The following is a 27520-nucleotide window of genomic DNA, read 5'->3' as shown; positions in this document are numbered from 1 at the left end:
GACCATTGCTCATCCTCAATTCCAATTCATCTTTGGGAGATTGTTACAAGGTTCACCCCACCTTTTGCAATATATTTTCTACTTTGTGTTGAATCTGGTGACTTGACTGCCACAAGTTTAGCGGGTATCGAAATCCGATTGGACAACACTGACATAATAGATCGCAACTGGAATGTTACAATTGACTACAGGAAATAGGCAGAGGTGGAGCCAGGAAAATTAACTAGGGTTCCCACTCCTATCCAGTGACCCTGCTGGAAAAGGCATGAGCATTTCAACTGGGCTTGAACGCAATGCCTCTATGATAGGTTGGTCTGATAACACATTCTATCTCAGGACAGATGCCAATTGGGCGCCTGTGGAACTGTCCCTCAGCATGAGTCAGTTATCTCCAGGAAAGGAGTGAGAAAAAGTTTATATTTGGGATGGGTTTCTTAATTAATACGCTTGAGTGAGAAATTTAAACTTCAAACGCAGAAGCAATTCTCTAGCATCAGTTCATAATCTTTGTATGAACTGTATCTATATAGGGAGTCAGATCTGCATAGTTAATCAGATTTTGAAATAAAATTGAATGAGCCACTTTTAGTAAGTACATCACTGCTAGGAACACAAAGGAAACAATAAAAACATTAATACAACAGATGTCTGAATTAGGCAGCATTTAGATTGTCCTAATAATAGCTGAGGGAAATGTTAATGCTCCTCTCACTTCCCTGTAGTAGCAAGTCTAGAGGTTTGAGAATCTGAACTTGTTCAACATCAATCCCACACATGTTTTTCTTGCCTCTCATGAAAAGCCACTACACTTATGCAGAATTATCAATGATCTTATCTCTTGCTCTAAACCAATGCAATCCAAATTTGACAGAAAGCAATCTCAACAGCAACTGCATCAAGCCACAGAAATGAACATTTACCTGAACATGTGTGCCATCTTTGAAAGATCAAGCTCTAGGGACTGTAGAGCCAGGTACATCTTAGTTTTCAGCTTACTGCAAGAAAAGAAATGAAAACTGAGAACGTAACATATTCCTGATTATCCATACTCCTGTCTGTGCTGGAAAATCTCCAATGAGTCAGGAGAGCAATGATCTGTGCTGAAGGGAGCAGCAAGGGGTGTACACTGATTAAGGGGGAAGAGCCCCTTCTGTATAGCTAACCTTACATTCTATAATGCTATTCTTTGAGGCTATTCATACATGCTGCTCTTCTTTCTGGCTATCCTTACACTATATATAGATATCCTTACATAATGTTTCTTCTCAACTATTAATATTCAGTTATTCTCAAGCTGACAAAGCATGTGAAAATAAACAGGATAGAAGGAGAATTGCATACAAGAAGTTCTGCCAACCCCACCTCAGTGGTAACTTCACTATCTATCAAATTTTATGAACCATTGGTTAATGCCCGTACATTCCACATTCCACTGTACTACCGTAAATATGCAGCGATGCTTATCTCCTTCTACCCAGTAAAAATGAAACATAAAACCAGGAAACAATTGTTTTTTTTTAAATTACAGCAAAGGTAAAAGTCAAGGCATTAAGATAGAGTTTCATCTGTGGCCACAGTATGTAACATGACTGGCAAGATTCATGATCCCTCCTTGGGTACAGCAAATCATATTAGTTCACTCAAGACCAGAATATAATATCTTTGCATCTAATTGAGACACTTTAAACTGATTGTCTAGGTACGAACAGTTAAATACATTACAAGATGACTCTTATTTTAGTGAGGGTGTGTTACAACAATTTTAAAATATGCATGTGGCATTTTAGCGATTAAGTGCAAAGATGCTGCAGTTATTACTCAGCCATTCAATGAATTTTACCTTAGATACCTCCATTCCACTAAATTCAGGAGAGGGAAGACTCAACTAGTGAATGTGTTCAAAAAATAGTTTGATGATGCCAAGTCCAAGTCACCTTGCACAAAATAAACTAGTCACGTGTTACAGTTTCCACGGCAGCAAGATACATTCCCTGCTATGCAAAGGCCAAGACCTTCGCTCCAAAAAAGGAGGGGCATACCTGGGCAAGATGGAAGTTGGGAGTACCTCACCACCTGCTCCAGGCGCAACAGTGGTTTACTCCAAAGGCAGGCAGGGTAAGAAAGCCACCCATGCAACCCTAGCTGACTACTCTCCCTAGCCTGTGGCCACTTTGATCTCAAAGCTTGCACCAGCCTACGTGCATCTGTAAACAAATAGAACAATATTTTTTTATTCATTCATGGGATGTTGGCATCACTGGCTCAGCCAGTATTTATTACCCATCCCTAATCGCCCTTAAGAAGGCAGTGGTGAGCTGCCTTCTTGAACTGCTACAGTCCATGTGCTGTTAGGGAGGGAGTTCCAGGATTTTGACCCAGTCACAGTGAAGGAACGGCGATATATTTCTAAATCAGGAGGGGAAATTCCAGATGGTGGGGTTCCCATGTGCTTGCTGCACTTCTGCTTCTAGATGGTAGTAGTCATGAGTTTGGAATGTGCTGCCTAAGAAGCCTTAGAGTTCCTGCAGTGCATCTCGCAGATGGTACGTACTGCTGCTACTGTGCATCGGTGGTGGAGGGAGTGAATGTTTGTGGATGGGGTGCCAATCAAGCAGGCTGCTTTGTCCTGGATGGTGTCGAGCTTCTTGTGTGTTGTTGGAACTGCACTCATCCAGGCAAGTGGAGAGAATTTCATCACGCTCCTGACTTGTACTCTGTAGACGGTGGACAGGCTTTGAGGAGTCAGGGGTGTTACTCGCCACAGAATTCCTAGCCTTTGACCGGCTCCTGTAGCCACAGTATTTATATGCCTCGCCCAGTTCAGTTTCTGGTCAATGGTAATCCCCAGGGTGTTGCTAGTGGGGGATTCGGCGATGGTAACGCCATTGAATGTCAAGGCGCGATGGTTAGATTCTCTCTCGTTGGAGATGGTCATTGCCTGGCACTTATGTAGCGCAAATGTTACTTGCCACATCTCAGCCCAAGGCTGGATATTGTCCAGGTCTTGCTGCATTTAATAGTGACTGCTTCAGTATCTGAGGAGTTGCGAATGATGAACATTGTGCAATCATCAGCAAATATCTCCACTTCTGACCTTATGATGGAAGAAAGGTCATTGATGAAGCAGCTGAAGATGGTTGGACCTAGGACACTACCCTGAGGAATTCCTGCAGTGATGTCCTGGAACTGAGATGATTGACCTCCAACAGCCACAACCATCTTCCTTTGTGCTAGGTATGACTTCAACCAGCAGAGAGTTTTCCCTGATTCCCATTGATTCCAGTTTTGCTAGGGCTCCCTGATGCCACACTCACTCAAATGCGTAAGGAGGACTTTGCAAGGTTGACAGGGCTGTTTGCCGTTGTCGTTTCCTGTGCCTATGTCAATGTTGGGTGGTCCACCCTGTTTCATTCCTTTGTATTGACTTTTTAATGGTTTGATACAACTGAGTGGCTTGCTAGGCCATTTCACAGGGCATTTAAGAGCCAACCACATTGTTGTGGATCTGGAATCACATGTAGTCCAGACCAGTTAAGCACGAAAGATTCCCTTCCCTAAAGGGCATTACTGAACCAGATATTTCAGATTTCCAGCATCCACAGCATTTTGCTTTTATCTTAGTGAACCAGATGGGTTTTATATGACAACCAACAAGGGGTTCATGGTCATCATTAGGCTTTTAATTCCAGTTTTTTATCAAATGCATATTTCACCATCTGCCATGGGGGGATTTGAACCCAGGCCCCCAAAGTATTACCCCTAGGTCTCTGGATTACTAGTCCAGTGACAATGCCACTATGTCACCATCTCCCCCTTGAGAACATCGAGATGCGAATCAGTGAAAACTCCTAGGGGAAGAAAGGGATAAAATTTCTGATACTTACTTGTCCCCAGGGAGTTTATACAGATTGACGAGACCTTTAAGGTGTTTTGAGAACTCCAAAAAATTCTTCTCTCTGCAACACAATCAAAAAATTAGCTTCCATTATAAGGAAAGCACAATACAAAAGTAACGCAAGAAAACAACGGTCTTATAGCTTCCAAAGTACGCTCATTTCCCTTTCTATTCAAGCAATTATTCTGGTGAAGAATGACGGTTCTGTAATACACCGAGGAGTAATGGAACGAGGATTCCATTGTGCCACTCCTCTGCGCTGCTCCGACGTAGGGACCAGGTAATTCATCATAAATTGGGAGGGATCGAGAATGAATGGAGAGTGTTCTCCAGCTGCTGTTCATCACGTACTGGTGGACCGAGGAATAGGCCACCTGGCTCTCCCCTTCTATTGGCCACAGCGATATGCTTGCCTCTTAACTGCCCTCAGCTCAAGGGTAATTAATCAAAGAATAAGAATTAAAAAATAAAAAAAAAAGGGGGGGAGCTAGTAGTCCTTTAGGAGAAACAAAATAGCAACACAACCTCTTGCAAAACTGCCCAGCCCAGCATCCTCAACTTTTCTCAGCTGGAAAGCATTGTGAATTACAAAATTAACGCAATGCAATTTTTCCTGCTACTTATTTCAGAAATTAAGATGTTTTGAAAACATACGCCTGCTCCCTGCAACGTTCATAAAGAGATTTTCTGCTTATTTCTATTTATGACAACTGAAGAATTAGATAAATGTTTCTTTCCCCCTAGTATCTGAATTGATTTATTTGCTGAAATGTCACTGCTTCCTTGAGTCAACGTCTCACTAACGCTGACTAGTTCTACATATTTATCATCCAGATTGGTTGACGGCCTTTAGCCCTGTCCTGAAGACTTTAAATTACTCAAGAGTTGAAATGTTATATTCATTCCATCATTTGTTTAAAAAATGGCTTACCTCAGATACTGCACCAGTTCCTGGCAACTCTAGGAAAAACATGTTTAAAAACGTCATGTAAAGTTATATTTTTAGAAAAGGTCATTTAATCAGTTGAAATCTTCAGATATTTAGTTTCTCATCAAAAAAGTTCTTCCAATTATCATTGCTTATGACTTAAAAAAAATTCAATGTTGTAATTATCTAAAAAACAGTATTTTGTCATCTTAAAACTTGTTGGTGTTTGTACCAAAAATAAGCTTAGTGCTCAGACATGATAGCCCATTTTAGACATGACCATGCTCTGCTTTTGCACCGGTACTTTTCAATGCAGCACTCGGAGTGCTGCACTGTTGGAATGGTTACCTTTTGGATGAAACCAAATAAAGGTTCCATTTACCCTCTAAAAGATCCCAGGCACTATTCCAAGTGTAGGGGTGTTCCCCTGCTGTCCTGGCCAACATGTATCTTTTAATGATCACCACCAGAACTAGATTATCTAGTCGTCTTTCTCATTGTTGTGTAGAAATTGGGTGTCATGTATCCCGATAATTCAACACTGACTACACTACAGAATACTTCACCAGCTATGAAGGGTTTTGGGATATCCTATGGTTATGAAAAGTGCTCATAAATGCAACTATTTTCTTCCTTTCTTTCCTTGACATGTAGACGAGGCTCAGCTTGGTATGCCCAGGGGAAAAGGCAAAGCCTTGATGTGGGAGGGCTATAATATTGGGCATTGCTTACATTCTTGGTCGAAACTCAGTGCTGTCATTTCTGGTAGCCCTCTGTACAATGCATGCCAGGGTCAAAACAATTTTGGAGTTTTACAAAATCGGAGAGCTTTTCAGCACAGGAGTCCACTAAAGCCCTTACACTTTTACCAGCTCCCTAAAAGAATATTAAAGTAGGCCCATTCCTGTGCCCTTTCACCATAACCTTTTAATATTCTCTCTGAAATGCTTTCGCTTTAAAAGCTAATATGGATTTTATTTCCATCACTGTTTCAAGTGGCTCATTCTATCCTGTAACAACTGTATAAAATGTCTAACCTCTCCCTTCATTCTGTTGATGATCTGAAATCGATGCCTCTAGTTACTGATTCATTGAGCAGTGGAAATAGTTATTTTTTTCGATCTGTAAAAATCTCTGAGAATATCTTTATTAAGAGTTCCTCTTCTAACCCTTTCAATATATCCTTTTAACTCCTTTCTCCCTCATGTGCTTATCTAGCTTGCCATTGAATGCGGCTATGCCATATGCCTGAACTACTACTTGTGGTTGTGAGTTCCACATTCTAACCACTTTCTGGGTGAAGATATTTCTCCTGAATTCCTTATTTGATGACTACCTTTGCATTTATGGCCCTAGGTCAGCGTACTGCGCTGATAACCAATTTAAGATTGTCAGCTGGGCTCACATTGTGGCGCATTTGCATGTACTGGAAGCTACATATATTAATGCACAGGGCCCCGTTCTTTGCAGATGGAAAGAACATGTACACACATTGCATCCATTTCAGCTAAACAAAATAAATGACAGCCATTCGCTGACTCATTCCTCAGGGCAATACCTTGATCAATCAGGGTCAAGCTGCCTGGTTTAAATTTCAAACAATGCTTGACAGTTAACTGTCAGTCACCATCACTGGTGCATTGTCCATGGCAACACCTCTACCAACCAGAGTCCACTTGCCAACCAACTCTTTCACATACAGTATAAATTGCTGTTTTCCCCTTATATTGGTATTCTTGTGAAGTATCCTGATGAATGCAAGATGAAAAGCTTAGACATGTCTCTTTTTCTGGCAATACTCAAGTTTTGTACTATCAAATGGCTAGTAATTGGATAAAGCGCAGAAAGCTGAAGACAATTCTATGACCACAATCCCAACAAAAGTTAGGGGTAGCAAATGTAAATGAACACAGGAATATGTTTTACAGACAGCTCTCCGACACTTGAGGCTATGTAGCTCCCATGAAGCAACAGATCAGTTATAAGAAGAGAATTTTAATTGAGACCAAAATCATTAAGTAGACAGGCAGTAGAATAGTCACAGAACCCCAACAGCAAAATAACAAAAAGCTTACCACTGGATTTTCTCCATGGTGAGCCACTTTGACATCACAGACTTGCCCTGTTGGATCCAGCAGCACTTCTACATAGAACATGTCTGATGTGATGTAACACTCGGTACCAGAAGGACTCAGGTGAGAACCAAGGCTGGATGCAAGAAAAGGATAGACTAGAATTAGGCACTTAAAAATAATTTAATTGCCTTATAAACTTATAAATTGCCTATATGAAAGATGGCAGATCAACGAATTCATTTGGCATTCAAAGCGGGGTGACTTACCCATTCTGTCTGGCAATAGACTCTAGACGGTCTGTCATTGCAGGCAGAGACATGACTAAAAAAAAAGAAATGAATTAGCATCAATGTGAAGATTCAGAGAAAACAAGGGAAACATCTGAATTTGTACAGTGCCTTTAAAGTAAAGAGAGAAGGTCAGCCTGATTGAAGAACTAGGTTTTAAGATGACTTTTGAAGTTGGAGAAAGAGCTACAGAGGTTTCAGGAGGGAGTTCCAGGGAATAGGACTTCGGGGTTGAAGGTTCTGTGACTAATAGTGTTTAAAAGGGAAAAGGGGATGAATATAAGGCCATTTTAGAGGAATGTGAAGGGTAGTAGAGATGGAGGAACCTGCAGAGTTGGATAGGGCAAGTAGTGGAGGAAGTTATAGACGTAGCTTTTAAATTGGACATGTTGGGGACAGGGAGTCGGTGAAGGTCAGCAAGGGCAGCAGTGGTCTGCCCAGGACCTTGGACAGATCATGGATGATAAAGTTTCAGACAAGTCGCAGATTATAGAAGGAAAATGATAAAATAGCCAAGTGTTGAAGTGACAAATGCATGTATAAGAAATAATTTCCTTACAAGTTATAGATCTAAAAATAACCTGGACCCATATAATAAATACATTTATAGAGAACAAAGCCTTCACCCATATAAATACTAAAACATATTAGCTTTTTTTATATAGCATTGACAATTATCTATGACTAAAAAGTGAGAAAATGGCTCCCTTAGTGGCCTTGTGAAAAAAAGACACCACACAATTTAGCAATAAGTGACAGACCAGAATGTCCCAGGTTTGATCTCTGGTAAAATTCTGCATAACTTGACCTGTGGAAGTCATAAAAACTACATGCAATGTTTCCTCAGGCCAATAAATGCATTGCATAGGGGTAATCATAGAGCAAACCGCAAACTGTACATGGTCTGTAGAAAGGAACATGATTGATGAGCCAAATGGCCAATTTTCCATGACATACATAGTATACTTGCGTTCATGGTGAAATTCTGCATTGAACCCCACAGCCCTTAAGAATGATCATGTATATCTTACTCACCTGTATCAGATAACATTCACTAACCTTTTAATGCTTTCTGCAGAGTCTCCAAACAGGCAATAAGATGCTGGTGGCCTCCTGTGTTCATTATACCTCGTTTCTCCTTTTATGTAAGGACAATACATCAATTAGAATGGCTGCTCATTGTAAGATGGATAGAAGACAGGCTGTGATATATGTTTATTGGTAGAAAGTATGGATCGCAATAACCAATACCACATCTAGACATTATCAGGTTCAGTGCCTAAGAAATTCTCATCTATTCACTACCAAGTTGTTGATTCATAATCTATTTTGAGCAATCACTGGGTGGAGAGATTAAAATCTTGGCTGAATGTAACCCAGGGCGGAGTAGCGAACTGAACCATCCACTGTCATCCAAACTGAGATCAGCTAACTCAGACGGCTGAATGAATGATTTAGCTTCACAATGGGAAGTGTATTTTTAACCTGAGACATTAGAGAGCATTTAAACACAACTCTATTAAAAACTGTGGCATTTTTTGGTAGCAACGATCTAAACCTCAGAACAGCATATTGATTCCTGTCTGAGCTGCCCTGCAATCTTACCATGGCTTGCCGTACAAGTTTTGCTGTCTCAGTCCAGGGTCTTGTCTGGCTATATTTTGCGTGCAGTTTCTCCAGCAAGGAGTTCATTTTACTCAATTTCTCAGCTTCTGCAAAACAAGCAAAAAGAAAATGAATATGACATTCTTTGAAGAATATGTCCATTATTAAGTACACATTTCAAAAAGTTCCCTGCAGGTATAAACTAAGTTCAATTTCTCCATGGTACAAATCAATATTTACAGTTGAAATGCTTCATAAGTCCAGTATGTTATGCTGAATTCCGATGGACAACCGTGAACATCTAAATCACAAGCACACACCAAATAGACTAAAAAGTCACAATAGTATGCAGCACCAACCAAATGTTAGAAGTAAAGCAAATCAGTATAGATTAGTCTGCACTATTTTAATAGCTGCATCCTTATGGTTACTTTGAAATACTGGTCCTTTTCATACTTAATTTAAAATATTTTGTTTAGAGTTTTTTTGAATCAACCCAAGTTCTCAAAGTTTAAAAAAAATATTTTATGCCATTGCTGCTACTTTCACTTCCTCATCTCCAAAAGATATCTGATAGCTAGTCAAGACTCCATCCAATCTGCGAGAGTATATCCCATGAAGAAAGAGCATGAAAAAGATCATCTGGCTGTTTTTGTTTTACATGAGTAAACGGAAAACACAGTGGGAACAATGAAATGCATAGTGGCAACACCTCACTGGGGAATAAGGGATTTCAACAAAGAAGCTTTAGCCTCTCGGGATTTTCTTCTGTGTTAGAGTCGCTTATTCTCCAAGGAGAGGAATGACAACGTTTATAATCATAATGCTCCATGACCCAAGTTGTTGAATCGTAGTGACAAGCAGGCTCCATTAGTCATTTCCTCCATAAGTGCTGGAATAAATGGCATATCGATGTATTCAGCTCTGTCCCTTTGCGAAACTTAACGTGGTGTGGCGTGGGGGTGGTGTGGAGATGTCAGTTTCTGAAACTACACCTGGGCTTGCACAAAGTAAATATTAACAATCTGATCCTTCTGACATTTTGTGAAATGTAACTGTAGCAAATAAGCAGTCCACCGGCATGCTCAAATGCACTATCAGAGTTAATCAAGTCTTAGGTCATTAAAGGTTTGATCAGTTACTTGAAAAACTTTCAACCGGAGTTCGTCAGCGACGGAGTAATTTGAATCTCAATTTGCAAAATCTAATAACCCGATGTAGAGTTCAATATTGGAAACATTTAATCACAATTAGATTTTAGTTTCATTTAACTAGGTTGCTTTGATACAATCACCACTTATCCCAAGTTCAAACTATTATGAGCTAACATTACACAATATAGATTTACAACTGTCAAATTATTCTCAGGGGAGGAGGCTTAACACTAAGAGGGGCTATGCTGGTTGCTAAATTGATATACAAAAGGATTTTACCATAATATTCAATATAGTCAGCAACTAATTAAGTGTGCTTTTTCACATCTATTTTCTTCTCTTTGGAACATTCTATGCTGCACAATTTACCATCTGCTCAGATGATGAGAAGATGATTTGGTCCAGGATGATGTCAATGCTATTCTGCAATCAAATTCTAGAAATAAGAGCACTTTCCTTTCACTTCCTCCCCAGCCTTCATTCAGCATTAGCCAGATTGTATAGCTGAGGTCAAGTTATTGAATATAGAATCCCAGTGCTAACCTGCATCTATTATTCCAAAATGTACAGCTGCTTAACCAAGCTGTTAAAAAGTTTCAAGAGAGAAAAAATCCTTAACTGAAATATTTCATTTGATTGTCAGCAACACCTTGAATTATATAATATACATAATATATGAATCAGGTGGTGAAAGGGAGGGAGGAACTTAAAACAATTACAGTCATTAGGGAATGGCTACTAAGAATATTATTAGAACAAAAAGCTGAAAAGTCCCCAGGTCCTGATGGACTTCATCCTAGAGTCTTAAAAGAAATGGCTGCTGAGGTAACAGATGCATTGATTTCAATTTTCCAAAATTCCCTAGATTCTGGAAAGGTCCCATCAGATTGGAAAATAGCAAATGTGACTCCTCTATTCAAGAAAGGAGGGAGACAGAAAGCAGGAAACTCCAGGCCAGTTAGCTGAACATCTGTTGTTGGGAAAATGCTGGAATCTCTTATTAAGGAGGACATTGCAGGGTACTTAGAAAATCTCAGTGCAAGCAGGCAGAGTCAAAATGGTTCAGCGAAAGGGAAATCATCTTTGACTAATTTACTGGAGTTCTTTGAGAAAGTAACAACTTGGATAAAGGGGAACCTGTGGATGTGCTGTATTTAGATTTTCAGAAGGCATCTGACAAGATGCCACATCAAAAGTTACTTCGCAAAATAAGATTTCATAGTGTAGGGAGTAACATATCAGCATGGATAGAGGATTAGTTGGCTAACAGGAAGCAGAGAGTAGGCATAGGTGGGTCGTTTTCAAGACGTGACGAGTGGAATGCTACAGGGGTCAGTGCTAGGCCCTCAACTATTTACAATTTATGTCAATGACTTGGATGAAGGGGCCAAATGTATGGTTGCTATATTTGCTGATAATGCAAAAATAAGTAGGAAAGTAAGTTGTGAAGAGAACATAAGGAGTCTGCAAAGGGACATAGATAGGTTAAGTGAGAAGGCAAAAATTTGACAGAGTATAATGTGGGAAAATGTGAACTTGTGCATTTTGGCAGAAAAACAGAAAAGCAACACATTTTTTAAATGAAGGGAGATTGCAGAACTCTGCAGTACAAAGGGATCTAGGTGCCCTGGTACATGAATCACAAGTTAGTCTGCAGGTACAGCAAATGATTAAGAAGGCAAATGGAATGTTGTCATTTATTGCAAGGGGAACTGAATATAAAAGTAATGATGCTTTGTTACAGTTGTACAGGGCAATGGTGAGACCACATCTGGAGTACGGTGTACAGTTTTGGTCTCCTCATTTAAGAAAGGATATAAATGCGTCAGAAGCAGTTCAGAGAAGGTTCAGTCAACTGATACCTGGGATGAGGTTATTGCAGGAGGAAAGGTTGGACAGGCTGGGCCTGTACCCAATGGAGTTTAGAAGAATTAGAGGTGATCTTATTGAAACATACAAGATCCTGAGAGGACACGACAAGGTGGATGCTGAAAGGATGTTTCGCCTTGTGGGAGAGACTAGAACTAGGGGACACAATTTAAAAATAAGGGGTCTCCCATTTAAGACAGAGATGTGGAGAATTTTTTTCTCTCAGAGGATTGAGAGTCATTGGAGCTCCACTCCCCAGAGAGCCGTGCAGGCAGGGTCATTGAATATTTTTTTAAGGCATTGGTAGATAGATTCTTGACTAACAAGGGAGTCAAAGATTATCAGAGGTAGGTGGAATGTGGATTTGAGGCCACAATCAGATCAGCCATGATCCTATTGAATGGCAGAGCAGGCTCGAAGGGCCGAATGGCCTACTCCTGCTCCTATTTCTTATGTTCTCATGTTCTTATAAAACAAAAAAACTTGCGTTTATATAAACAGCACAAATCCTCAAAATATCATAAAGTACTTTACAATCAACAAGTTACTTTTGAAATGCAATCACTGCAATTATCTCAGCAAATATAACCATTTTGGACACAGATAGCAATGAGATAAATGAGCACTCAGTCAAGTTTTTCACCTCTCTTCTATTTTTACTTAGTTCTGTTGAAGGGTCATTTGGACTCGAAACGTTAACTGTGTTCCTCTCCGCAGATGCTGCCAGACCTGCTGAGTTTTTCCAGGTATTTTTGTTTTTGTTGAGCACTTAGTCAAGTTGGTTAAGGATAAATGCTGACCATGACATCAGAAGAACTTGCCTGCTGCTCTTTAAATAGTGTCATTGGATCTTTTGTCAATGTAAACACATGGCCTTGGTTCAAATGAAAGACAGCACCTCTAACAATGCAGCACTCCCTCATTACTGCATTGTTTGAGTCCTGAAGTAGGGCTTTAACCCTTGACTTTCTGACAAAGGCTACAGTACTTCTGGTGAATTAAGCTAGTTGTTCAAAATAAATATATGTTCGCTCATGATATTAAAAATTAGCAGTTTGAGAATGGAACTCTGTGCTTAAGTACAAGTAGAGTCTGTTTGATGACAAGATCAATTCAAGGTATAGTTGACTGTATAACTCAGATGTGTTAGTTGCACATCATACTCTACAGACACTGCAGATATAAAACTGGAGCCCTTATTTAACAATATCATATTACATTACCTCCTTCCTGCATGAAGCAGAGTTTGCTTTTAAAGAAGGTTAATCATCCGTATAGTTCCATTTTAAACCCGCAATATTGTTAGTAAAGCTGCCTCACTTCACTCTTTTTCTAAAATTTCCTTTTAAACTGCTGTGATTTGATTGTTTCTATGTGTCCTTTTCCTAAAGATATTCATCACATACCTGATCACAGGCACTCTAAACCCAGAACAAGGAACAAGTATTCATTACATAGGCATTCACGAACACCAGCAAGACTCAACTGTGCAGTTTCTTCTTTCAAAAAGACAAATCTTAGAAAATGTCTGCACCATCTAGACAAGGGACCCTGCATTCTCCATGGTTCTCGCTGTTTCATGTCTATCCCTTTCCTTTCGCGCTGCTCAAGTTTCCTTAAATGTTTCCCATCACAAGTGAACGTTTATATTTTGTGTGTGTTGATAGCTGGTAATTTCTAACAAAAATAATGAACATTCACTTCTGTGCTTAACATTTTCAAAGGGAAACAAAGGCAAACTTAAACACACCATTTCTGATGTAAATGTCTAGCCATCTTTTCACTCCCTCAATGCCTCTCATTTTCATCCTGATCAAATGGATATCTTTACACATGAGATGGCAAAACCCCTTTATATCAAAGGATTCAGGTGTTATCAAACTGAACAGCAAACCTAAAAGGTTTATTAGAGATCACCTTTAACTCTGGATTGCTGCTGGATTCCTCCATTCCATCGATGGAGTTTTTCGGCCACTACTCTTTGGAATTCTTCCAAAGGCACATTATCTTTCTACCTCTTCCCTCTTGCTTAAAAAGCTACTTAAAAATCATTCTCTTTTGATTGTGCTTTTGGTATGTTCACCTGAATATGCTATCTAGCAGCCTCCTCTTTCCCTTGTAACGGATTCTGATAATTTTCTGAGAGGAATTCTACACAAATGAGAGCTTTAGATCTATACCTAATATTTTTTCTTAGTATGCTAAATCCTTCCTGTCCACTCTATCAAGGTCCTTCAATTTTATACAGCATAATTAAATCTCTCCTCAGCTCCACGGAAAACAACCCAAGCCTATCTTATATTTCTCAATTAAAATTCTCCTATTCTCCTGAGGCAACACCCTCATAAATCTCCTCCATACCCTCTCTACTGTGACCACATCCTTCTTGTAATGCAGTGACCAGGACTGTATGCAGTACTTGAACCAGCATTTTATATAATTCTATCATAATCCCCCCCCTGCTCTTATATTTTGTGCCTTGGCTAATATATTCCACATGGCTTCTTAACCACCTATCTAACTGTACTACAACATTCAGGGATCTGTGGGCATGCATTCCAAGTTTCCTCCACTCCTCTATACTTCTCAGTAACCTAACATTCATTATTTTCCTTTTTCCCTGTTTCCCCTCTCCAAAATGCATTACCTCAAGCTTCTCTGGATTGACTTTAGTCACTTCTCTGCCAAGCTGACCAATCCATTGATACCTTCATGCAGTCTACAGCTTTCTTCCTCACTATCATGCCTCCTACATTTAAGTACAAATCATTGTTATGTATCACAAGAAGCAAGGGACCTGGTACTGAGTCCTGTGGAACCCCACTGGAAATGCATTCCAGTCACAAAAACACCCCACTTCCCTTAGCAGGGAGGTCACAAACTGGGGGAAAAGAAGTAACGTAATTAGTAGAAAAATTAGAGGGGAGTTGAGAAGAAATCTTTCACACAGAGGGCAGCGGGGGTCTGGATCTCATTGCCTGAAAATCTGGTGGAGGCAGAAAGCTTCATTGCATTTATGAAGTATGGATGTGCACTTGAATTGCCGTAACCTTCAAGGCTACAGATCAAGAGCTGGAAAGTTGAATTAAGCCGGTTAGCTCTTTTGCAGCCAACAGATATGGTGCGCTGAATGGTCTTCCTCTGTGCCATAATTCTATGATTCTACGTCATAAACGAAGCAATGTGGAAGCATTCATCTCTGAATCTCCAAATTATACATGATGGAGTTTCAGTTTCCATTTCTTTCACTCTTATTTGCAGCCTCACCTTGGTTCTGTCATTTTCTCAGGTTACCTCTGTAAGTGTATATGGTCTAAATAGAAGCTAACTTTGATTGTCTTGCAAGCAGCACAGTGCCTTCAGTATTATGCAAAACATCATTCACATGAGATTGAAATGAATAATAATGTTCAGTCACAAATAAAGTGTACACACACCCTCAAGGATTTTTAAAGAACTACTATGACCCAGCTAGTGACAGCGATGGTTTGAAAAGCTTTACTCAAAGATTAAATTGCACTGTCAGCGGGATTTCAGTGAAACATAAGAATAAACGTATTAAGCTTTTAGACCATGTCGACTTGAACTGTTGAAACATCAACCAATAATACAATTTTGATAGGAAGGATTGTGTCTGGGGAGGGTTTGGTTGTACAATACTGGAATACAGCTTCGTTAAGAGATTTGTCTCAAGTGATGGATACAACCGAACAAATCAAATCCAATCCAATCCAACCCAACCCCACCCCAAGCAAACACCTTTCCACTTATTGATATTATCTGCCAGGGTCTAGGATCCGTTGGTCTGCAGCCAGAATCACCCATTCAGGTTCATACACTCAGCTTGTTTAAGAAGAAGGGGGCTGGGTCCCAACCCCCAGCTTTTGCCCAAGAGTTGGCGGAGGTGATGGGTTCTCAGTGCTGGGCGCAATCCATCCCTTGGCGGTCGCTGCAAGGCTCAGTCTGAGGCAGCCCCGCCAGTGTCACCGCTTTGAGTCCAATGCCCGCTCTCAGACCCCTGTCCCCGGTCCTCCTGCCCCTGGATGCCCCTGGATGCCCCCGGCTCCCCCCCCCACCCCCCCAGCTCCCTGTCCCCGGCACAGCCGGCCCGGGGTTTACCGGCCGCCTCGTCCCGTACCTGTCGCCTCTTCTTTACTCCGCTCGGCGTGTGGCGGCTGGTGCTGGGGCTGCGGCCCGGCCGACGTGTCGGCGGAGCCGCTGTGACTGTAAGAGACCGAGACGGGAAACCCCTGCAGCGCCGCCATCTTCCCCCTTCCCTCCCTTCGGACGGCCCCGCCGCGCGCAATGATGGCGTCACCTCCGGCGCAGCGGGCTAGACGTCAGAAGGCCGGGACAGTGCCCCTAAAGGCCGGTTGCGGTAACTACACCCAGAGCCCAATGCTGCCCCAAGTTTGTTTATTGTTTCACGTGATGTGTGCATCACTGACAAGGTTGGCAATTTGTTAACCATCCCTAATTGCTCTTGAACTGAACATTTCAGAGGGCAGTTAAGAGTCAACCACTTTGCTGTGGGTCTGGTGCCACATGTAGGGACCACGTAAGGATGGCAGGCTTCCTTGAACCAGATGGGTTTATACAATAATCAGGGATGGCCCTGCTTTCAATTCCAGATTTATTTATTAATTCAATTGAAATTCCACCAGCTGCCGTGGTGGGATTTGAACCCATGTTCCTCTGGCCTACCGACATTACCACAACACCACTGTCTCCTCCTAAATGTGAATTAAATTGGATGGAAGTTCCCTCTTGTCGAAATAATGGAACCTTTTTTTCAGCTAATCCGCTTATTGTACAGTCTCCCTCCAGTTAAGCTTTTGGTTACTGACATGTCGCACAGTTTGCTGATAGTGTGGGATTTATCGATGGTAATGCCGTTGAATGGTAAAAGGACGTGGTTAGACTCTCTCCTAAGGAAGGTGGTCATTGCCTAGCATTTGTGCAGTGTGAATTTTAATTGCCGCTGAAAATAGAGTACGAGACTAAGCTTGTAGGAAACATAAAAACTGACTAAAAGTTTCTATAGGTATGTGAAGAGAAAATGATTGGTGAAGACAAATGTAGGTCCATCACAGTCTGAAACAAGGGAATTTATAAAATACAAACTTTGGTTCTGTCTTCACAAAGGAGGACACAAATAACATACCAGAAATGTTGGGGAACACAGGGTTTAGTGAGAGGGAGGAATTGAAAGAAATCAGTATTAATAGGGAAACGGTGTTGAGGAAATTGATGGGATTGAAGGCCGATAAATCCCCAGGGCCTGATAATCTACATCCTAGAGTACTTAAGGATGTGGCCCTAGAAATAGTGGATGCATTGGTGGTAATCTTCCGAGATTCTATACCCTCTGGAACAGTTCCTACAGATTGGAGGGTAGCTAATGTAACCCCACTATTTAAAAAGGGAAGTAGAGAGAAAACAGGGAATTATAGACCAGTCAGCCTGACGTCAGTAGTGGGGAAAATTCTAGAGTCCATTATAAAAGATTAATAGCTGAGCACTTGGAAAACAGTGGCAGAATCGGACAGAGTCAGCATGGATTTATGAAAGGGAAATCATGCTTCACAAACCTACTGGAATTTTTCGAGAATGTAACTAGTAGAGTTGATGATGGGGAGCCAGCGGATGTGGTTTATTTGGACTTTCAGAAGGCTTTCTGCAAAGTCCCACAGAAGAGATTAGTGTGTAAAATTGAAGCACATGGGATTGGGGGTAGTGTATTGAGATGAATAGAAAACTGGTTGGCAGACAGGAAACAAGGAATAGGAATAAATGGAATAAAGGATGTCTTGCTGCAGTTATACAGGTCCTTAGTGAGACCACACTCGGAATATTGTGTGCAGTTTTGGTCTCCTTATCTGAGGAAGGATGTTCTTGCTATAGAGGGAGTGCAGCGAAGGTTTACCAGACTGATTCCTGGGATGGCGGGACTGACATATGGGGAGAGGTTGAGTCGGTTAGGATTATATTCGGAGGAGTTCAGAAGAATGAGGGGGGGATCTCATAGAAACCTATAGAATTCTAACAGGACTAGACAAGGTAGATGCAGGAAGGATGTTCCCGATGGTGGGGGAGTCCAGAACCAGAGACCACAGTCTGAGGATACGGGGTAGACCATTTAGGACTGAGATGAGGAGAAATTTCTTCACTCAGTGAGTGGTGAGCCTGTGGAATTCGCTACCACAGAAAGTAGTTGAGGCCAAAACATTGTATGTTTTCAAGAAGGAGTTAGATATAGCTCTTGGGGCGAAAGGGATCAAAGGATATGGGGAGATTGCGGGAGCAGGCTATTGAGTTGGATGATCAGCCATGATCATAATGAATGGCGGAGCAGGCTCGAAGGGCCAAATGGCCAACTGCTCCTACTTTCTATGTTTCTATGTTAACAGCCACACCTGAACATTGTCCAGGTCTTGCATGGGCCGCTTCATTATCTGAGGAGTAGCGAATGGAGCAGAATGCTGTGCAATCCAAAGAACAACAACAATTTATTTAGTGCCTTTAACATAATAAAAAGATCCAAGGTGTTTCACCATCCCCACTTCATACCTTGGGATGAAGGGAAAGCCATTAATGAAGCTGCTGAAGATAATTGGTCCTAGGACACTCTCTGCGAAACACCTGCAGCATTGTCCTGGGCTGATATAATTTGCCTCCAACAACACAATCATCTTTCTTTGTGCGATATATGTCTCCCACCAGTGGAGAGTATTGCCCCTGATTCCCATTGGCCTCAGTTTTACTAGGGCTTGCTAGAGCTTTGAGGGCTTGCTTGCTCAAATGCTGCCTGAATGTTGAGGGCAGCCACTCTTACCTCTAGAATTAAGCTCTTTTTTCCATTATGTTTTTCCTGAATATATTTCCTGTATGCACAATGTCTCTTTAAACTGGCTCAACTAAGGTACCCTTTTTTTCAGCACAGAAAAATAACATTGCTAAAATAAATTAGTGTTGAGGGCCTGGGTGACCCAGTGAATCAGCATCCATGTAACACTGGGACTCAAAATCTAACTGAACCTAGGTGCTCAGACAGCCGTAAAGGGCTAGTGACCAATGAGCTTGCACAGTTTCAAACCCACTTGCTATTGGCCAAATGTCCACAATATGAAGCTGTCCATAACTTGGGAATATATCATCAACCTCACTCAGGATGGCTGGTGGGCAAATGGTGCAGTGGCTGGTGCTTTCAACCATCTAGGCAATACTCTTTTAGAATTCATTCCCTAAATCCCTCCAGCCCCTTCATGCATCTTCCCCTCCCCTGTTAAGGTCCTCTTGAAAGACCAAATTTTCAGCCATGTCATGAAACTAACATAATTTTTTTCATAACTTTTTTTCTGGTTTATTGTAAAGTAGGATTTTGGAGGTTGGGTCTATGCGGGATTTAATTACATTTTGTAGTCAAGCAGACTGCAAGCTTTGAATCATCAAAAGAAGCTAGGTGCTTGGCATGCTAATGAGTAAACATAGATGCTGGCTTAGCATGTAAGGTGTTAAGGAAATTTGCATTTTTAGGTAAATGAGGGGATATTTGGATTTCAAAGGGACCTTAGTCTGTTTACAACTAGCCAGATAAGCAAGGCTAAAGAATTTTGTTTTTTCCCCAAAGGTTACTCATAATATATTGGCAACATTAAAGTTTTATGTTATGAGGAAGATACAGTTTCAAAGACATGTCGAACAATATAATTTACATATTAAACAGAGAGAAACATATATAAAGGAGAATGGAAGGTTATGTGTCAGAAGACCATGTAAGGTCTAACGGGAGTGTGTGAAATAGCTTTAATGAAGCCTCCAGCATTTGTGCATAAGTCTGCTGTCTAACTAAATGGAAGTTGGGGAAGAACCATATGGAATTCCACTGCCCAGGGTATTGTGTTAACTTTGAGTTTGTTTTAAATCTAATATCTATTTTTGGACTGTTGCCTTAAAGGGAGTGTAACTGGGCATCAGGTTAATTAGGAATTTTAGGAATTATTATAGTGGTAATTATAGTCTTATGTATGTACTTGTCATCTTTTACTTTGTTAATAAATATTTTAATTTAATTTTTAAAAATCTCTAAAGACCTCGGTGGACTTATTACTTCTGAATTCAGTGCATGCATCTCATAATAAATACAAATTGCAAAACTGTCGTGATAGCACAACCAGGTTTCTCTCGTGGATTTGGTCCGCCTGGCACACATCATCTGCCACGTCATAACAAGCTACCTCTGCTAACATTTCCTTCTTCTGAATTCAGGGCACGCATCTCAAAGTAAATACAAATTGCAAAACCTTTGTGACCGTGTGATGTTGGTTTTTTTGTCTGATACTATATCCATGAGGCACATTGAGATGTGTTTCTAAGTTAAACGTGCCTTGTCAATTGAAGGTGCTGTTCCTGTTTTTGAATTTGGTGCTAGTTGGAGTAAAATACAAAGACATTTAATCTGCAGCAAACTCAAGGTATGCCTCACCACCAACTATTTTTAATTAATTTTTTCCATGTTAAAGGCACTACATAAATGCAAGTTGTTTGCAATGAGTGATGGAAGTATGAAAAATCTACCTTAAAAATATTAAAACTTGATTGTTTTCTGATTCAAAATTAGTAATCTATCGTCCACTAGTCAGATTTATCACTGGTTTGAAGCTATCCTTAAATAAACTTATAATTAATGTATTGGTCTAATTTTTGAGCAATGATGTGTAATGACCTGGTGGACAAGAAATGCCAATTGATGCATAAGAGGTCCAACTTGACCGGGAGTGACAGAGGCTCAGAGATCGAGCTAGCTTGAAAGAAGAACCAGTTCAAAATGGTCAAATCCCAGTAAAAATCAGTAATACAGGAAGCAGTAATACTGGAGTTCCGTTTTAAGGTTTGCAAGACAAGTTCTAATGGTACCCTTCATTTCCAGGTTTTACTGGTTTTTCCTTTTGGATAAACTCGTATATGGGTGTGTTAGGGAATGCCTGAGGTGTCTCCATGTTGTCATGATAACCTGTTACTCTTCAAATTCTTTGAGCAAGATCAGAGTATGCAGTATTTTCCATCAGAGGACGATATGGTGAAAAGTGAATGTTTTATGTGATGGGACTTGGCTGCATTCTTCAATAGGTTTGATAAGAGAATGGAGTGAAAGCAATCTACTTTTGTGACCTTTCAATGATGAAGCAGTTAATGTGCGGTCTTTCCTGTGCAAACTGTTTGCTGTTCCATTTCCTATCTTTGCAGGGTGCTGTAGTCTGAACCACGAGCACACTATAAGGACAAGGGCAGAAGATAGATGGGAACACCACCACTTGGAAGTTCCTCTCCAAGTCACTCACCATCCTCACTTGGAAATATATCACCGTTCCTTCACTGTCGCTGGGTCAAAACCCTGGAACTCCCTTCCTAACAGCACTGTGGGTGTACCTACACCACAGGGACTGCAGCAGTTCAAGAAAGCAGCTCACCACCACTTTCTCAGGGGCAACTAGGGATGGGCAATGAACACTGGCCCAGCCAGCTAAGGCCACATCCCGTGAATTAATTAAAAAAAACACACACAGCTGGACAGTTTGTGATGAACTTCTAAATAATTGTTATGACGTGTGCCAGATGATGTGTGCCAGTCGGATCAAATGCACGAGGGAAACTTGATTACATGGTCACGATGGTTTTGCAATTTGTATTTATTTTGAGATGCGTGCCCTGAATTCAGAAATAAAAAGTTCACCAAGACTTTAGAGATTTTTTAGAAAACTAAATTAAACATTTATTAACAAAAGAAAAGATTTCAAACACAAACATAGGTCCACAAATTACTACTATAATAACTTCTAAAACCCCTAATTAATCTGGCTTCCAGTTACACCCCTGCTAAGGCAACAGTAAAATAAATTGATTTAAACAGATCCAGGCAAGTCAACACAATACTCTGGACAGTGGAATTCAAAGTGGCTTTTCCCAGCTTTGATTCCTGTAGACAGCAGCTTAATGCGCAAATACTGGAGGTTTTTCACACTTTTGGTAGATCTTACAGTGCCTTCCCTGACAGAGAGCCTCGTTCTCCTTTATACACATTTCTCCCTTTTAATGTAAATCCCATTGTTCCCATATAGCTTTGGAACTTTACCTTTCTCATAATATAAATCTTTTCATGGTGCTAATATTATCAGTGGGAAAATTAAACACACTCTCTGGCTAGGTGTAGCATCCTACCATTTCTTTGAAATTCAAGCTATCCTGATTTGTCTAAAATTGCAAATTCTCCTCACCTCACATTCTAAGACTTCAGGCATGTTTACTATTTAGTATTTCAAACCGAGCTTCTTTTGATGAGTCAAAGCCTCCAGGCCAGCTGTTTCCACTTCAATTAAACCCCCCCCACACACACACACACACACACGCAGAAACTATCCAAACCCCACTATTAACCTACTTTTACAATAATCACAAAAATAATATGAGAATTATTATACTTTCGTGACAATAGTGGGCCAATCATTTAGGGCAAAACTTTATGGGCAGAATTTTACATTCGGTGTGTGGGCGCCGCCTGACAGGCCGGAATATAAAATAACGCGAGATGACATCGGGCATGCGTCCCAGCGTCATCGCGTACTTGCGCAATATTTCGTTCAGCGGGCGGGCGGGCGGTGAAGTTGGCTGTGCGCCCACTGATAGTTGAAAGGCCTATTAAGGCCAGTAAGGACCTAATTAACCTGAATTTTACGTTGCCCATCCAACCTTACAGTTGTCGGGCAGGCGAAAAGGCCAAGCGGCCTTTAGGTATTTTAGGAAACCTCATCCATGAGCGGGAGGAGGTTTCCTGAAGCTATTACAAGTTAAATAAAAACTTCCCTTTGAAATTAAAAACATGTCCCATCCCATGTGACACAGTCACATGAGGGGGACATGTTTCATTGAATTTTTATTGTATTTAATAATTTTTCAAAAAGTGCTTCAGCCTCCTGTGCCTCAGGGAGATTGAAGCGTTCTTTCGCGCGCATGTGCAAACTGTGCGCCAGGCCCACTCTCCCTACTCCCCACCCCCCCGCCCGCACAGGTAAGCGTTACCGCTCGCGATCCATGCAGGACGGGCCTTAAATTGGCCTTAATTGACCCGCCTCTGTGAAATGGCGGCGCGGAGCTGATCACGGGCGGCGGTCGGCTCTGTGGCTGCTCCCGCCGAGACTGCCCGATGTCTGGAAAATCCTGGCCTGTATGGTTGGTTCCAAATAACGTGTGGGTGTCTGTGTGTGGGGAGTGTATTCCTAGTACTGAAAGAAAACAATCAAATGAATTGGAAAGCCTCATAAATATAAAGAATGCAGAAGGAAGTTCCAGTCGTCCTGATACCAGTTAGATCCAATTCTGAACGGGGAAGTGAAAACTAGTTCTGACCGGTGTTCCTTTCGGAGGTGTCAGTGACGCTGGTGATGTTTAAGAAACTAGATTAAATAGATAAAACAGCCACACTGAAAGCCTTGCACTAATTATGGGGAGAAGTTTCTGTCCGGTGTGCGAGGGTGGGCCCCGCACGCTGACGTGTAAAATGATGCGCGATGACGTAGGGCGTGTGTCCCGGTGTCACCGCCAGTCATTCCAACCTTTCGTTTGGTGGGCGCACACCGGAGTTGGCTGCGCGCCCACCGAACTATCAAGTGCCTGTTGAGGCCATTATTAAACCAATTAAAGATATTGACAGTGCTGCCCGTCCAACCTTAAGGTTGGGTGTCTGGCGAAGAGCCCAGGCGGCCTTCGCATTTTTCATGAAGCCTCATCCACGGGCGGGATGAGGTTTCATGAAGGTTTTATTAAACAGATAACATTTTTTCGAACATTTCAAAAACATGTCCCAGCTCATGTGCAAACGATTTCTTACCTTCTTTATTTAAAATTCTCGTTATGAAACTAATCTCCCTGAGGCAGCTCTATGCCTCAGGGAGATTTCTGCGTTCTTTCACGCGCATGCGCACGAAAGAGTGCAGGCCCCGACTCTCCCTCCTGCCCCCGCCCACACAGGTAGCGCTGAGCACTTCCGGGTGCGCGTCACGCTGGGCGGGCCAATTAAGGACCTGCCCACGTGAAATGGCGGCGTGCAGCCGATCGCGGGCTCCACGCCTGACCACGCCCGTTCGAGACCAGGAGAAAGTTTTCCCCTATGTCTGGTCATATAATTTGCTTGCCTTAAAGACCAAATTGGTAATTCTTTCCAACTTCGTTGCACATTACAATGATTCCAAGCACGAACAAACTGCTCACGGAGGAGAATTCAGGAGGGAATGGATACGTTTTGGCAAAGGATTGATGGATGGAGAGAAATAAAGGCCACGTTCCTCAGGGGCTGCTCCCTGGCTGCCAACACTACTTCGGCAGAGGTGTGGCAGAAATCTCTCCTACCTTCCATGGAATTTCCCAGCCACAAAGGTTTATAATTGGAGGCCACCCTGTAGCAGTTCTCTGAAGGGAAGCTCCACTTGGCCACATTCTTCTATCCATTCCCCTCCATCCTTTAAAAAACGCTGTTTGTCAAATATTTACCCATTTCCATTTTGAAAGCTATTATGGATTCTGCTACATGCCGCTGTTTCTGGTAATGTATTCCAGACCCCAACAAAGCTTCTCCTAACCTCGTTGTTTGGTCATTATGAACAATTTATGCCCTCTAGTGTCCAACTCACTGATTCAGTGGAAAGAACCTTGGGACTAGCTAGTTAAACTGCTGCTGTTGCCTCTGCACATGCCTACGTCCCTTCAGTGTCATTCACAAGAGAAAAATTAAGTGGGTAGATTTTAGCTTTGTATAATAACGTACACGGGGTAATAACAAATTAACAGACCATTAACATCATCACATAATTAGAAATCCCAACATTGTCCCATAGGAAGTCATAGGGATACACTGAGTAATCTCTCATTCCCAACAGACGGACACACTGGGAAGAATGTGTGCAGATGGATGGCAACACCCTAGCAACCAATTCTCCAACCCATGGTCCTTTTGAACATGGCACCTGGCTGGAAATGTGTTATCATTCAATTTATCTAATTCCGTTTTGTGATCTAACGGTGACTGAATGACGTTGACCTCTTTTGAGAACTTTCTCTGCTCTAATTTCCTCTCAAGATTTCGGAAGTTAAAACTCAAACACCATTCAAGGCTTTTCTTGATACTTTGCTCTCCAAACCGTCTGATCTATTCTCAAAAAGTGTATTTCACCATCAAGGTGTCCACTTTAAAAACACAAATGTTAAAGCTCTTGATTACTACAAAAATAAAATACTGCAGGTGCTGGAATCTAAAGTTAAAACAGAAAATCCTGGATTAACAGGTTAGATCTGCAGAGAAACAAAGATGTTTCAGGTCAATGGCCTTTCATCAGAACTTCTGATTTAATTTAAACGCCTTTGTGTTGTTTTCTGGCTCCCTCTTTTATTTTTGAAGGTGGGTTTCTTGTTAACACCGATGGTTTTACAAGTAAGATGCTGTCATTCGTAGGCAGAAAAATGCGCTTTTATATTTTTATATTCAAGGGAAGTTCCATCCTCCCAACCTCAGTGTTCAATAGTTCCCAAACAAACAGGAAACTTGAGCACTTCTGTCTGTTAAGCGACTCACTTCCTCAAAATTGACGGGAAAGGACACTTTAAATTTAGTTCTGTCCCTTTGATATTTTCATTTTATTGTTTTGCACATTAGACATCCTTGGCTTGCTAGTTTTTTTTATCAGTCTGGGAGTGAGCTTGAGAATATTAAATATAGAATTAAGTTATGAGAGACGTTAGGAGAGTAGCTTTAACACCTCCCCCACAACCCCCACCCCCCGCAAAGCGGGTGGATTTGGGGTCAAATATTAAAAATCTGGAACAGGAATCCAACTTGTCCACTTCCCAACATTGGTTGAAAGACCAATCAGCTGTCAGACGACAGGTTGTGCAAAGAATGCTTTTAAGGCAGATGCGTGCCTTCATTTTAACAGGGCTTCTGCTTTCAAACAATGTCCTCAACAACGTCCAACCTCATTAACCACTAAACCGACCTGTTCCCGGCCTGCCACATTGTGCTGCAGGATGTCCCCACTTAACTTTTGGACAGGGAATTTGTTTTAAAAAAACACACGCACAGGCCCTGGAGTTGAAGCTCCCTGGACCATAACTCTTCCACCCCTGCACCCAAATCCCTCTGTAGTGAATATTAGGCGCTAATCCTCCAAGCTTATCCTAAATTCCTTTATTCAGCACCTTCCTTCCTCTCTACCTTGAGCTCTTGTTCTCTGTCTATCTTGCTCTCTCGTTTACTCTCAAATTAACTAAAAAAGAAAGACTTGCATTTGTATAGCACCTTCCATGACCATTGGCTGTCTCAATGTGTTTTACACCCAATGAAATACTTTTTTTGAGTGTATTCACTGTTGTAATGTAGGAAATGCGGCAGCCAATGCGCACACAACAAATTCCATGAACAGCAATGTGATAATGACCAGATCGTCTGTTTTTGTGTTATGTCCCTCAGTACGACACTGGAGTGTCAGCCTTGAATTTTCTGTTCAACGCCTGGAGTTGTAATTCAGAGGTGAGGGTGCTACCAACTGAGCCAAAGCTGACACTCAAGATAAAGGCTTTCTTTGATTGGAATGGGATACTTTAATTGGGGTATTTAAAAAGCTAAAACAAAAACAGAATTACCTGGAAAAACTCAGCAGGTCTGGCAGCATCGGTGGAGAAGAAATCAGTTAACGTTTCGAGCCTTCACGGCCCTTCGGCAGAACTGAAGCATAGTTAGGAGAAAGGAGAAATATAAGCTGGTTTAAGGTGGGGGGGCGGGGGGAGAGAGAAGTTGAGGGTGTGGTGATTGTGGAGATAAGCAAGCAGTGATAGGAGCAGATAATCAAAAGATGTCACAGACAAAAGGATCAAAGAGGTGTTGAAGGTGGTGATATTTGTCTAAGAAAAGTGCTAATTAAGAATGGAAGACAGGACACTCAAAGTACAGCTCTAGTGGGGGTGGGGTGGAAAAGACTAACAAGGTTTTAGTTTTAGATTTAAAAATAATGGAAATAGGTGGGGAAAGAAGAATCTATATAAATTATTGAAAAAAAAAAGGGAGGGGGGAGAAATGGGGTGGGGATGGGGGGAGGGGGAGTTTAAGATCTAAAGTTGTTGAATTCAATATTCAGCCCGGAAGGCTGTAAAGTGCCTAGTCGGAAGATGAGGTGCTGTTCCTCCAGTTTGCGTTGGGCTTCACTGGAACAATGCAGCAAGCCAAGGACAGACATGTGGGCAAGAGAACAGGGTGGAGTGTTAAAATGGCAAGCGACAGGGAGGTTTGGGTCTTTCTTGCGGACAGACCGCAGGTGTTCTGCAAAACGGTCGCCCAGTTTGCGTTTGGTCTCTCCAATGTAGAGAAACCAGCTTATATTTCTCCTTTCTCCTAACTATGGTTCAGTTCTGCCGAAGGGCCGTGAAGGCTCGAAACGTTAACTGATTTCTTCTCCACCGATGCTGCCAGACCTGCTGAGTTTTTCCAGGTAATTCTGTTTTTGTTTTGGATATCCAGCATCCGCAGTAGCTTTTAGCTTTTTGTTTTTATTTAAAAAGCTACTTCAGTGATTTTCTTTGTCTCAGACACACCTGGGGCTGTATTTTACGTGCCCCTATCGGGTGTATTTTGGGCGCAGGGGGCACATAAAATAGGGCAGGTGCCC

At 41.6% G+C, this 27520-nt stretch overlaps 2 protein-coding genes across 6 annotated transcripts in view; one reads left to right on the top strand and one right to left on the bottom strand.

Moving 5' to 3' along the window:
* Window positions 1–16100, bottom strand: part of med1 (mediator complex subunit 1) — a 52464-nt gene extending 36364 nt beyond the window's left edge. For both annotated transcript variants that reach the window (XM_078529339.1, XM_078529340.1), the window contains exons 1-8: window positions 15952–16100; window positions 8791–8897; window positions 8245–8323; window positions 7165–7219; window positions 6899–7031; window positions 4827–4855; window positions 3885–3956; window positions 921–995 (exon numbers count right to left, since the gene is read on the bottom strand). In XM_078529339.1, coding sequence (XP_078385465.1) covers window positions 921–995; window positions 3885–3956; window positions 4827–4855; window positions 6899–7031; window positions 7165–7219; window positions 8245–8323; window positions 8791–8897; window positions 15952–16078 — 677 coding nt within the window. In that variant the 5' untranslated portion in view covers window positions 16079–16100. The remainder of the gene's footprint in view (window positions 1–920; window positions 996–3884; window positions 3957–4826; window positions 4856–6898; window positions 7032–7164; window positions 7220–8244; window positions 8324–8790; window positions 8898–15951) is intronic.
* LOC144667837 (alpha-2,8-sialyltransferase 8F-like) overlaps window positions 1–27520 on the top strand; it is a 1155130-nt gene that overhangs the window by 761355 nt on the left and 366255 nt on the right. The window lies entirely within an intron of this gene.

Source organism: Cetorhinus maximus, chromosome 25 (assembly GCF_964194155.1).
Source record: "Cetorhinus maximus chromosome 25, sCetMax3.hap1.1, whole genome shotgun sequence".
Taxonomy (NCBI): Eukaryota; Metazoa; Chordata; class Chondrichthyes; order Lamniformes; family Cetorhinidae; genus Cetorhinus; species Cetorhinus maximus.
This window is presented reverse-complemented; position numbering and strand designations above follow the sequence as displayed.